The following is a 12,931-nucleotide window of genomic DNA, read 5'->3' on the forward strand; positions in this document are numbered from 1 at the left end:
AATTAAGTTAATTGGGGAAATGAAGTCTTAAATCTATTGTTTTCCTTAATGGGAAGATTGCATTCAAAGATTATTAATATTAGACTTTAGGTCTGCATCAAAAAAAAATATTAGACTTTAGGTCATCACTCTATCCCATGTTTGTATTTTTTATAGCCCCATTGTTGAGATACATTGAACGAGTGGAAGAGAGAGAAACCTTGAAGTTCCATATTCTGCATAGTATTTCTCGGAGATAACACACAAAGATCATTCCTTGGTAAATGGTATGTTCTTCTTCTGTTCTATTTTGATATTTGTGATTCAAGATGTGCATAGACAAGATCCTATTGCACTATTAACAAATTATGGCATTAAGAAATTCCCACACTATAATAAATAAAAAAATCTATTGATTAACAATTGGGAGAGGGATAGGGACACCGCGAGGGGGTACTAATGGGCTGAATGGGGGCGTGGGATAAAATATCTTACAGGAGGGATAGGGATCATTTCAGAGGAATAGAGAGATGGACACGGTGAGTGCTAGCTTACAAGACATCGACAATGTGACGGTGACCAGCCTTTTACCTTAACTATTAATGCACTTTTTTTTTTTTTTTTGAAAACAAATTTATTTAGAAAGACATGAAAACCTCATGGAGTCATGGATAAAGGATTACAGTGGTCCTGGATCCATGGATTGAAAACGGGCCAAACCGTCCTACAAGTCACGACAAAGCCCTCCTTACCAAAGCATCGGCTAGCCTGTTAAACTCCCTTGGAACGAAGAAGAAATTACATGATTCAAAGAAACACTTAAAATATAAAATGCCCTCAAGAATAGGTTTGAGGATAAGAGGTGTTGTTGAAATCCCATGCTACAAATAATTTATCACCTTCTTGTTATCTCCTTTCACTTTGAGTCGAACAAAATCCTCTGATGTAGCCTCCAACATCACCAAATGAATCGCCTTCACTTCTCCCACCACTAGTAAAGAGAAAGTTGTCTCAAAAATAGCGACACGTGATTGACCATGATGATCCCACCCAAAAAAAAAAAAACACTATACATTTATAGACATTAAACTACAAAAAGTCAGAGCAGACTCATTATCTCAATACATATTTTATGGCGAAGAGATCTATATTCCACTCAAACGTCAAAACACTACCCATTCCCAAGGCGCCACTCGCAACAAAACCATTAAAAAGGGCTCCACTCGTATGGGCAAGAGAGCCACGGATGCTGTAGTGCTTCCCTTGCAGTTGGACGCCTTTGTGGGTTCATCTCAAGCAAATATCTGATGAACTCAATAAATCCAATATCAGAAATCTTTAGATGATGCTCCAATGAGGACTCCTCTGGGATGACGTACTCCAGTTGGTTTGTTTCCTGAGAAGAAATAATCAACAATGATTGATTTCAAACGAAGCATTTACCTATGGGCTTTGCGCCACGGGGGATCTGGCTCTCCTCCAGCCCTGGTGGGCGCTGGAGGATCAGCCCACCCAAAACAGGGGGTTTGGTCATTTCACAGTGGGCAGCTCCCGCTGGAGAGCCGAATTGAACTACAGGTGAAAGTGTCCACGTAAACATCAGTAGTTTTCAACTGTTTGAAACGTTGAAGAACAATCTTCAGTCATTTGGATGCACGGTTAATAATCTCAGGATTGGATTAGTCGATTTGCCTAGGTCGGATTGGTATCGACCGAGGCTGATCCAAAATATAACTAATTTGACACCGAACTGGTACGAACCAAGGATAAAAAAATAATAAAAGCCAAATTTTATTTGAAAAAGGGGCAATTTATCCGATCCAGATTCCAGACCTATTCAGGGTGATCCGGATCGATACCGATCCCAATCCAATTGAAGCAAATAAACCAGAAAAAGGCAGTAACATTGACTAGAAGCAAATCAGTTACGAAAGCAAGAAAAGACGGATATACTTTTCCAACGTGCATGCATAATATAATTACAGTGAGGATTGCAGCCCTCCAGTGGGCTATCAATTGGAGCTGCTGAATGGCATCACAGTCTAAGAACTGTTACTAGTTTTAAAAGAACTTTACAAGAGAAACAAGAAAAAACCAAGGATGCAGGGCACAGATTCAAATTAAACTTGAAAAGATGAAATAAAATAGTGTTTATAGGGTGTAAGGTTGGTGGAAATTAGATTTCTCTGATAATTCAGGGGGTACGGTGCGGCTAGATGGTGGTGGGATTGCTACAGAGAAAATTCAAGTTGTGATAAAGAACAATCAGCAATTTTATAATAGCTAAGGTTGCACTCAGTTGGGGTAGTTTTGTTAAGGCTTGACATAAAGGTTACAAGATAGTTGGAGAAGAAGAAACGGATCAGTGTATCATGGTCTGATTCCCCATCTTATAATTGATGAAGATGTGACCCTGAGGATTCTTGAACTGTGATGGTCCTTTAAAGGAACTTTTTTGTGCAATTATTGTGCTCCGAATTTTATTTTTTTAGAGAAAAGATACAGTGATGGATCAGAAAGTACAAATGAATCAAGTATAATCAGGACCTACAAACAAGCAAAGTGGAAAACCTTAAGAGAGAGAGAGAGAGAGAGATTGCCTGACTGATTTATACAACAATGACAACTCAGCCTTATCCCAACTAAATGGGGTCGGCTACATGGATCCTTGCCCTCCAAACAGCTCTATTTGAGGTCATACTTGATACAGGGACTAAGCTATGCATGTCTTTCCTCGCCACTTCTTCTAAGGTCATTTTAGGTCTGCCCCTACTTCTTTTAGTTCCTTCAAACTGAATCAAATCACTCCTCCGTACAAGAGCATCCAAAGGCATCCACTGAACATGGCCATGCCACCTCAAACAACTTTCTCGTAACTTATCATGTATCAGAGCTACTCCCAAACCAGCTCTAATATGATCATTCTTTGTTTTATCCTTCCTAGTTTTGCCACTCATCCTCATCTCCACTCCACTGAGTTTTATCTATATAATGCTTCTTAATTGCCTAACATTCCACTCTATACATCATAGCCTGTTGTATGACTACCCTATAAAATTTTCCTTAGTTTTAAAGAAATACACCGATCCGTTTCTTCATCTCCAACGCACCTCCCCACTTCATCCATCCTATTTTAATTCTCTGTGAAACATTATCCTCTACATCACCTTCTTTACTAATGTTTGAGCCAAGATACCTAAAATAATCACTTTGCGAAATCTCCCTCTCATCAATTTTCATCACCTCATTATCCATCCCAGTGTAAGGAAAGTTATACACCATATACTCCGTCTTCGTTACTTTTCTTAAAACCTTTTGATTCCAAGGTTGATCCCCATAACTCTAACTCGGCATTAATCTCTACTTTTGTCTTATCCACCAAAACAATATCATCAGCAAAAAGCATACACCAAGGAACCTCATCTTGAATGTCAATGGTTAAATCATCCATGATAAGCGCAAACAAACAAGGGCTTAAAGCTGATCCTTGATGTAACCCAACTGTAATTGGGAATTCACTGCCTTGGCCCCCCACAGTTTTTACACTTGTCACTGTACCATCATACATATCTTTAATTATATCCACATATTTACTTGAAACACTTAACTTCTCTAGAACTTGCGAGATTAACTCTCTAGTGACTCTGTCATAAGCTTTTACTAGGTCAATAAAGACCATATGGAGATCCTTCTTGCAATCTCTAAACCTTTCCATAAGTCTTCTATTTAGGTAAATAGTTTCCGATGTGGATCTTCCTAGCATAAAACCAAATTGGTCCTCCGTAACAGTAGTTTCTAGTCTCACATGGGTTTCAATAACCCTCTCCCTTAATTCCATAGTATGACTCATTAGTTTTATGCATATATGGTTATTGGAGCTCTGTACGTCACCTTTGTTTTTGTAAATCGAAACCACGATGCTTCTCCTCCATTCATCTGACATTTTCCTTATGCTCATAATCATATTAAATAAGCCAAGACAAATGACAGATTCCTAAGCTCTTCCACACTTATATTGGGATCTCATCTGGCTTTGTGTCTTGCTTACTTTCATCCTCCTTAAACCTTCTTTTACTTTAGACACCCTAATTTTTTTGTATATATGTACGAAATGTAGTGTCTTGAAAGATAATGTAGTCTTCCGGAGCACTAATACTCAAAGTGTCTTCATTTAGTAGGCTGCAGAAATAACCTTCCCATCTCTTTTTAATATCCTCATTTCTTATTAGTACTTTATCATCTTCACTTTTAATACATCTAACATGGTTAAGATCTCTACTCTTCCTTTCCCTCACTTTAGAAGGACGTACCCAGTGCACGAGGCTCCCACCACTGGGGGATCTGGGAAGGGTCATAATGTACGCAGCCTTACCCCTTTTTTTTTATAGAGAGGCGGTTTCTAGACTCAAAACCCGTAACCACTTGGTCACAACGGAGCAACCTTACTGTTGCACAAGATCTCTACTCTTCCTTTTCCATCACTTTAACTATCGTATAAATAATTTTTCCCCTTCCCTTTGTGCTCAGATTGTTATAAAGATCTTCATATTTCTTTGTCCTTGCTTTTCCCACTATCTTCTTAGCTTCATTTCTAGCAAATTTATACCTTAGTAGATCCTCTACATTCTTCGTCCTTTACCATGTCTTAAAACTAGTTTCCAACCTTTTGTAACATGTTGAATTGAATTACTGAATGAAATGAAAGTTGGAGCCTTGGGTCGCCAGACCTGCGTTGAAGCAGTCCCCTCCCCCTCCCTCACATTTTTTATGAGTCTTTCCCTTTTCCCCTCTCCTCAACGTCTTCTCTTCTTTCTCTCCCCCTCTCAATCTCATCTCTTCCACAACACACCAGCACCCCTTCCCTCACCTACCCCTCAAAACGTTGTGGTCTGTTTTGAACTTGACTGTTCACCACCCAACAGCCTGCAACTTCTCTCTTCATCCAAGATCAGATTCTGATCTTGAAACCTCGTCTTCTCCCTTTATCCTATCCCTAACCACACTATAAACTAGATCTGAACCTTCCGCCTGCGTCAGTGTTCCTGAGATCAGAACAAAATATTTAATGGGACTTGAACCCTAGGTTCAGGCAATGATGATGCTCAAGATATTAAGGAGCTAATGGTATCAATAACTATCTAAAATACACAGTTAACAAACTACCCCACCTACACTTGATCAACTTCTTTGGTTGTCTACTATGTTTACTGAGATTTTGTAATTTTTGGTTATGCATGTCAGCATGTGGATCTATGTTCAACAAATCTGACACCAGGAATGAAAGAGGGAGAGTTAGAAGAAGGGTAAAAGTTCACCCTATACCCATGCCTCACTCCATCAGCATGTTTCCCTCTCACACCATCTGCTTGAACTTAAAAAAATACACAAAACAAATTTGAGTTATCAGTGCATTGGGCACTCTACATACCCATGCGAGGCACATATTCTCTCAAGTCTCAACCATTGATTGCACAATGTGTGAAACTCAAAATTTCTAAATGTATTCATTGTAGCAACAGAGGAGCAAAAAAATTGACACACACCATCTAGCACGTTTTTGAGAAGTTGAAATATCAGCTAAAGTTGGAAGGGGACTGCAGACACACCTCATTAACATGATATAGATCATACTCCTTTGTGAAGTACTTGTATGTCTCTTGCCCCCTGCCCAGCATCTTCATATCAATCGGACCAAGCATCCCAATCATGCGAGCAAGTATTATTACCAGTGCATCATTTGGAAAAAGCACCTGTTAGTAACACACACACACACACATTAGGGCAAAGAAATAAAATCCAATTTAGCAGATGGGTCCTTGTAGACAAAATGATACCGTCATGACAAGAAATAGAATAGCTCATGTCCTATTAAGAGGGGGAAGGGTCTTGACACCAGAGAATAGACATAAAGCAAAACTATAATGCAGCAATTAGAACCATATGACAGTAAAAAGATACTATTATGCGGGATTGCTGGATTCCCTGGATATGTACAAGATGCTTCCTTTCCTTGTTGCTATTCATTTGCTGTTATGTTGATTAAGCGGTAACACCTCAATAAAATGCTTTTAATTTTCCTTTTTTTTTAAAAAAAAATCAGTTAAAAGCATGGACTATAATCTCCACATGCAAGTAAGCCTTTATGTGGTCTATGAGCCAATACAAGTCTTATGAGGACTCATGAGGTACATCTCTGATTTAGGCAGCTTTATCTTTTGGTTTAATTCCACTTCCTCAATGACTAATATTCCATCCTAGGAAAGTTTTGGACCAAATGATATTCAGTTAGGGATATGCTAGAAAAGGATTTTTGGGTGAGAATTATTTACTAATTTCCAATCTGCTGGTATATTGCAAATTCCAAACTATCTTTTCCATTTACAGAGTCAGAAATTCAACGAATCTGGCAAGTAAAAAAAGGTCTAGTGTTCTCATTGGACTTCCAGATTTACACTACAACAACTCTATTTTTCTCACTCTATCATATGCTTTTTGGAAACCTGAACGGACCAAAGGATCTTTATGTCATTGTGCACTTCCATCTCCTTGATAACTGTTCCCTTTTAGCAATTCAAAATTTTGGACCTAGGTATATTCAGTTACAGTAAATGAGTAAGATTTAATTTCCCTTTCAATGGTATTTTGAAAACTTTAAGAAATCTTTTCAATTCATAGAGTTACAATTCAGCTTAAAAAATGCATCTAGCACAAGGACAAAATGAAATATGTTCTCATTGGACTTCCAGACCATTCTCTTCCTCTCTCTCTCTCTATCTCTCAAATGCTATCATTGGACATTCAGATGTATAGAGAAAACATAACGCGGAACTAGCCTCTGACCTAAGGTAGCAATAAGGATAAACACAGTTTCCATAAGTGTTCGGTGTTCCTCATTTACCTTCATACAACATTAATGACCAATAAGCTTGTAGTTTACTAAATCTTGTTCTCTATAATTTTTTCCTCTATAGTTGGCTAAATGTATTGAACATAAAATTAAATATGAGTAAGAATAATCAGTTGGATCTATCCACATGACTATGTAGTACAACTAATGACAACAAGTTGACTTTTACTATGGAAATTCAATTACAGACCAAAGTATATTGGCCTAGATTGATGGATGGAAGAGTATGTACATATAAAAACATGGACATACATGCATGCATATATACCATGTAAAATGGGAACAGAAGTTATAGAAAGAAGCTTCAAAGCCTGTTCTGAAATGATAGTATTAGATCATAACCACTGACAAAATGATTAATCTCATTATCAAAGAAAATTACATCAGACTAAAAGAACTTTACCTCACCAGAGCATAGCTCAGCCAAAACACAACCAAGAGACCAAATGTCAATCCTCTGATCATATGGGTAGCCTAGGATAACTTCAGGAGCCCTATAGGATCGAGACTGTACGTATAAGCCCAAGTTATCTGTTTGAAAGCAACTACTCCCGAGATCAATGATCTTTATTTCACATCTGCTGTAACTTTTGATAAGAATATTCTCAGGCTTCAGATCACAATGGATAATTCCCAACCCATGCAAGTAGTCTAATGCTTCCAAACATTGTCGAGTTATGATCTGAGAAAAGCAAGAAAACAGTTAAACTCCTGACATTCTAAGAAAGAAGACCAAATGATTGTCATGTTAGCCCTTGTCTGTCACCCTTTCCTGCTTTCCAACAAGTTATGACTTATAAACATAGTCGTCAAGGCATCACACCTAGACGCCTAGGCACCTTGTTGGTTTCACCTTGCGTCAGTCCCCCTCAAACGCCTTAAGTTGCCTAGACGCAGTGACAGCTATACAACAACAACCTAGCCTTATCCCAACTAAATGGGGTCGGCCATGACAACTATGCTTATAAATATAAAAATTTGAATTGATGATCTTGTACAACTGTGAATGTCCCAAATTTGTGATAGGACTGTATAGATTAAATGAGAAGAATGATGAAATAAAACCTGACGAGTAGCAAATGAAAAGGGATAAATTACAACAACAAGCCACATAAAAATATATACTCCCTCCGTCACTCAAAGAAAGCCTAGTTTAAGGTTTTTCAATGTCTCAAAATGTTTTTCCATTGTAGAAACCATGATGTGAAGTTTTTTTTGAATTTTCTATTTTCCCTTCATTTAATCATATAGAAATTTATTTAATGATTTGCCCTCTATCATGTAGGCCAAAGCAATGGGGGTAATATTGGAAAAAGGGTTTGAGTTAGCAGGTAATTAATGTAAAAAAGGACTTTACTTAGTGAGTAGTTAATGAGTTAAACAATCTCCTAAAATGCAGGTTTGTTCAAACAAGACAGTCTTTGTGGGACAGAGGGAGTCCTTTCGTATGCAACCTTATTCAGGAAATCAAAGACACCCCTATAGTTCACATGCCCCAAGTGCAAAACCCCATGCCAAGTTCTCTGAGATATTTTAAGTGGAAGTAGTTCAAGGAAGGGGCTCTTTAGTAGGAAAAATTCATAGAATAAGTTGAGTTTTGAAGTATTCCACAGTTGCAGGAGAAGAAAGGGAATCTTAAAATTAAATAAAAAGGAGAAAAGTCGAGACTCATGCATACCCTTTCCCTTCTCTTTGCAAGAAATTTCTTTATAGTATCCTTTCTTTTGCAAGATCGTTATTTCCAGAATCAACATTTTCTTGTTCCATATTCTGGGTGCAAATATAGTAATAGGTTAAAAATCATCATGACATAGAAGAAAATGACGGTAGTTTATTCGGGGCCTTTTTAATAAGGATTTTTAAATTGTAAGGGTATTTTGATGTCTTAATAGAACAGGGATCCATGAAGAATTATGTATTTTCATGAGGATACTTAGTGATATTCCTAATGAAAAGATGACTAAAAGAATCAAATTCCAAGTTCCCAACCTGCAATCTGTGCAATGTAAAATAAACCTTGCCGCCAGATTCCTGATTATATTTCTGAAATTCGTATAGATTTGCTCGTAGGAGTTCACAAACGATGAATAGATGCTCCTGCAAAGTTGTCCCAGAAAATGAGTAAAGGGTAAAATTAAACAAAACTGCGTCATCATAATTATGGAATGCAATAGGTCTAATGAACAAAGGTATCTTATTGAGAAGAAAAGAGAGAGTACAAAACAGTTCCAGGATCCATCAGGAGCTACAGAGTAGGACATGAAACACCAATTGGCTAGCTCATCGGTTAAAGCCTTGGCTGATCCAGGCACCTTATGAGATGTTCAATTGGAGGCCAGATCCTGAGCCCCTCAGAATGTGAGCTAGTGCCAATGATGCTCTCACAGACTTTGAAGCTAACCAGTAATAGTGCTAGAATCACCACCACCTCCCAATGACCAAAGAATGATAAAAACTTAAAGGCTATAGAGTAGTCGAGTAGATCAAGTGATTCTTCCACCAATGAATCCCCTTCAAAAACTGGGCCTGCATAGGACACTCCGAATACCTAAAGAATCCAAAGTTCCCCTTTAAATGCAAGCAGAATTTAATATGATAGGATTTACTTCGAGGGGATAAGGCTGATAACCCTTATCAAAAAGGGGGCTAAAATCTAGCAATGTCCTTCCAGTCTCTGAAGTTGGAAACCGTATAAATGCCTTTATTCGTTAGTGGTTGTTACAGAGAGTTGCCATTGAGAAATAAGATTATGACCTCAAACACCCAGGGGTCAAAGATAGAGATTATTAACTTATTCACTTACAGTCTTTCACGTACCTGATGATAGAAGTAGTCATACAGGCGCAAGATGTGGTGTTCATCCGCAGGGTCATGCTTGTTCACAAACTTCAGAAGCTTGATCTCATCCAAACTTTGGTCAAAAAAATCCTTATCGTTTTTTATTATTTTCAAACAAACATCCACTCCAGTATGGAGGTCATGTGCTTGAACAACTTTGCTGAAAGCAGCAGAACCAAGGTATTCCGTGACATAGTATCTGCCAGCTATGATGGTATTCAGAACAATTGGTACATCTTTGCTCGCTTCAAATCCAGTCCTGTGGAGGGTACACAAACATTAACAGAAGCATTTCACTATAAACTATCCAGATCAAACCAATGCTTTAAGATCTTGGCCAAGACCAAGTAACTGGTATGGACTCTTTTATGGGATTGGTGAACTCAGCTGAAAAAAAGATTATTAACTGAGTTCTGCCAGGTATAAATTTGAATAAGATTATGATGCCTCGTTTTACCATACCAGGTCATACCATAGTTTTGGTTGGCCAAGAATCTCTCATGCCAAGCTTTTAGGTCTTAGTGGAAGTGGAAAGCTCAATGGGTAGAGTCACCAAACCTGTTTTTCCTATGTATAATTCTTAGGTCAAATATCTCATATTCATCCTTCTCAATATCAAAAGCTGGATACTCATTTGGAGTAGCACAATCCTCACCATCCCCTGCAATTCCAGATTCATCACTCTTACCAATCATTTCTCTGCCATCTCCTATCACATAAAGATTGTCTCCATATGGTCGACATTCATTTTCTGAAGCTTGAAGCTGTAAGTTGGCGTCTTCACAAAACTTCACATCTACATTATCTGTAGAACACTTTATTATAGAATGATTGGAACTCCCATTTCTTTTGTGCTTTGAATTAGAATCACAATCCAAAGTGCAATCAGGTGCAAGCTTTAACTGAATAGCTTTCAGCTCAGGATCTTTCAAGGTCTGCATTTCGTTATAATCCTCATATGCTCCATCAAAATAACATTTTTCTTCCAAACAACCAGTACGATCCTCGAATCCTGATTCGACAACATGATTCTGTTGGACATTCTCGTTCTGTTGGTAATTCTCTGTAACTGGAACCCCATCGTCCATGGAAGCATCATTGAGGCACGCATTGTCTAAGCGATTAATACTGGTCACCGAATGAAATCCTTCTGCTGCATCATCTATGCCGAACAGTCTATCGCATTGCCTCTCTGACTCTGAAGTAGTAACAAACTTGTCCTCACTGGGAAAGCTAAAGAAGTCCGGCCCTCTGAAGGAGGAATTTTTAGGGTAGCCCCCATCTTTCTCGCTGTACCAATAGGTATCATATAGAATATCAGCATCATAGTAATCACGGGCAGTATCGAATTCAGAGAGTCTATCGGATGAAGCTTCCGATTTAACTCCAGCTTCAGGCCAAACAGCATATGGATTTGTTAGACCTGTTAAACATGCAAAGGTATCAGTTCAACCTCTCAATGGCACATTTAAGCACTAATAAAAATTCTCTGTCAGCCCAGCAGAGAAGCACAAACCAACAGACATCAGCCATGATGAGCCCCAAAATGCCATTTCAATCAAGCAACAGCACGGAACATAATTTGCTTGGAATATGGCATCTCTTACACACACACAGAGGAGAAGAGAGAGAGAGAGAGAGAGAGAGAATCATTGAGGAATATTTCAGGATCAAAGGAGGAACATGAGAGAGGACATGACCAGTAGTACTGTCGTCAAGCCATCATTGCAGATTGGAAACATGCATTCGATCAACCTAGATTCAGGTGAAAATAGAAACGGAGGATTAAGTTCTCAGAGTCGGACAATCTATATACTACTAGACCAACCGCACCCACTCGTGGCCGCCAAATGAAGAGTTTTTCGTCAAATCCATCATCCTGAACTTGAATTATGAGAGAATGAATTATAATTTGGAGACATACCGGAGGGAGACACGACGGTGGTAGAAGAGCCGATGCTGACGAAATCATCGGACGAATCAGAAGAACTAGAATTGGAATTGGAATGGTCGACTCCATCAGAAACCTCCGATTGCGTGCCAACGGAGCGGATTCTCACAGGCGGAGGTGGATGAACCATAGGAAACATAAACCTCTCAAAATCAAAAGAGCTCAAGTCTCCTCTCTCAACAATATCGTCTCTGAGAGCGGATTCCGCATCAGAGAATCCATTCTTCCTAAGGAAATCCAAGATAGCACCAACGTCCGAGACCGCCATGGCCGTGAGAATTTAAATTGAGAGAGAAAGAAGAAAAGAATAGAATTAGAACCCCGTCATCAGTAATAGAAAATGAACTGAGACGGTCAAAAGGGGTTAAGGGTTGCATCCTTGAAGAAGGATTGGCGAAGATGAACTCTTCACACACACACACACACACACACCCCACCAGTTCCCCCTGCCTGCTGTAAAACTCAAGCCAACGAGACAAAATCTCACCAACTTTGAAAAGTATAGCTTTAGATGTTTTTGGCGCTCAGGTGGGCCTGGAACCGTTAACGACGGGACGGGATGGACAGGTGTGACAAATTCATAATTCCACGTGGACTACGGACATTATTTTTTTATTATAACTCTACTTACCCTTAAAAAAATTCAAGGGAGTCGTTGGTAACGGAGACAGGTTTTACTTTTACCGTTTCTTACAGTTTTGCAGTTTCACGGGTTCACAGTTTTTGTAGATTTAAGAAAAAAAAAATAAAAAAATTAAGTAAAAATGTCCTGCACCCAGGTAAAGGAAAATTATCGCCCCCTAAGAAGGGGGATCAAGTGCGCATCATGAGGTTGGGGCACCGCCCATATGTGTACAGTGGATCCTATCAACATGGGTGGTTGCCAGTCGCATGATGGTACTTGACGGTCCCCAGTATTATGGGCGATACAGATTTCCCAGGTAAATGGGTAGCTTGTGAAGGGGATAAGGTGGTCATTATACCCACTCTTATGTGTCTGGGTGTAGGCTGCACTGCGGCACAAAGAACAGCACTCCAAAAACTAAATATCAGTTCAAGGATTTGGATCCTCTGCAACCTGGAATTGAATGATCATCGTGTTGGTAAATGGTGACTTGTATTTTTTAATTTTAAAAGAAAATTTTAAATTATAACCATCTATCAACCTTTGAATCGATATTAATTGCAGGCGGCTTGTGAGTTGAACAAGTTTATATTATAAAATGTGAGTTGAACAAGCCACAGAGGATCCAGTT

The 12,931-nt window shown here is 38.8% G+C and overlaps 1 protein-coding gene across 1 annotated transcript; it reads right to left on the reverse strand.

Annotated features, from left to right (window-relative positions):
- Positions 1-1,062: 1,062 nt before the first annotated feature.
- On the reverse strand, positions 1,063-12,126 carry LOC122647744. The gene is made up of 7 exons (XM_043841079.1): positions 11,649-12,126; positions 10,283-11,147; positions 9,704-9,983; positions 8,876-8,983; positions 7,290-7,568; positions 5,586-5,729; positions 1,063-1,375 (listed from the first exon to the last, which is right to left on the reverse strand). Exons 1-7 carry the CDS (start codon positions 11,941-11,943, stop codon positions 1,187-1,189), a joined length of 2,160 nt encoding a protein of 719 aa, XP_043697014.1. The 5' UTR covers positions 11,944-12,126; the 3' UTR covers positions 1,063-1,186.
- Between the last annotated feature and the right edge of the window lie 805 nt (positions 12,127-12,931).

The sequence above is a fragment of the Telopea speciosissima genome, chromosome 1 (assembly GCF_018873765.1).
Source record: "Telopea speciosissima isolate NSW1024214 ecotype Mountain lineage chromosome 1, Tspe_v1, whole genome shotgun sequence".
Lineage (NCBI taxonomy): Eukaryota > Viridiplantae > Streptophyta > Magnoliopsida > Proteales > Proteaceae > Telopea > Telopea speciosissima.

Bases quoted from the DNA above. Each gene is read 5' to 3' on its own strand.
- LOC122647744 (XM_043841079.1), bottom strand. From the start codon at position 11,943: ATGGCGGTCTCGGACGTTGGTGCTATCTTGGATTTCCTTAGGAAGAAT. The intron at 9,984-10,282 runs GTTTGGTGACTC...TACCCTCCACAG, and splicing joins ATTATACATAGGAAAAACAG to GACTGGATTTGAAGCGAGCA. The intron at 5,730-7,289 runs GTAAAGTTCTTT...TGTTACTAACAG, and splicing joins CTGAGCTATGCTCTGGTGAG to GTGCTTTTTCCAAATGATGC.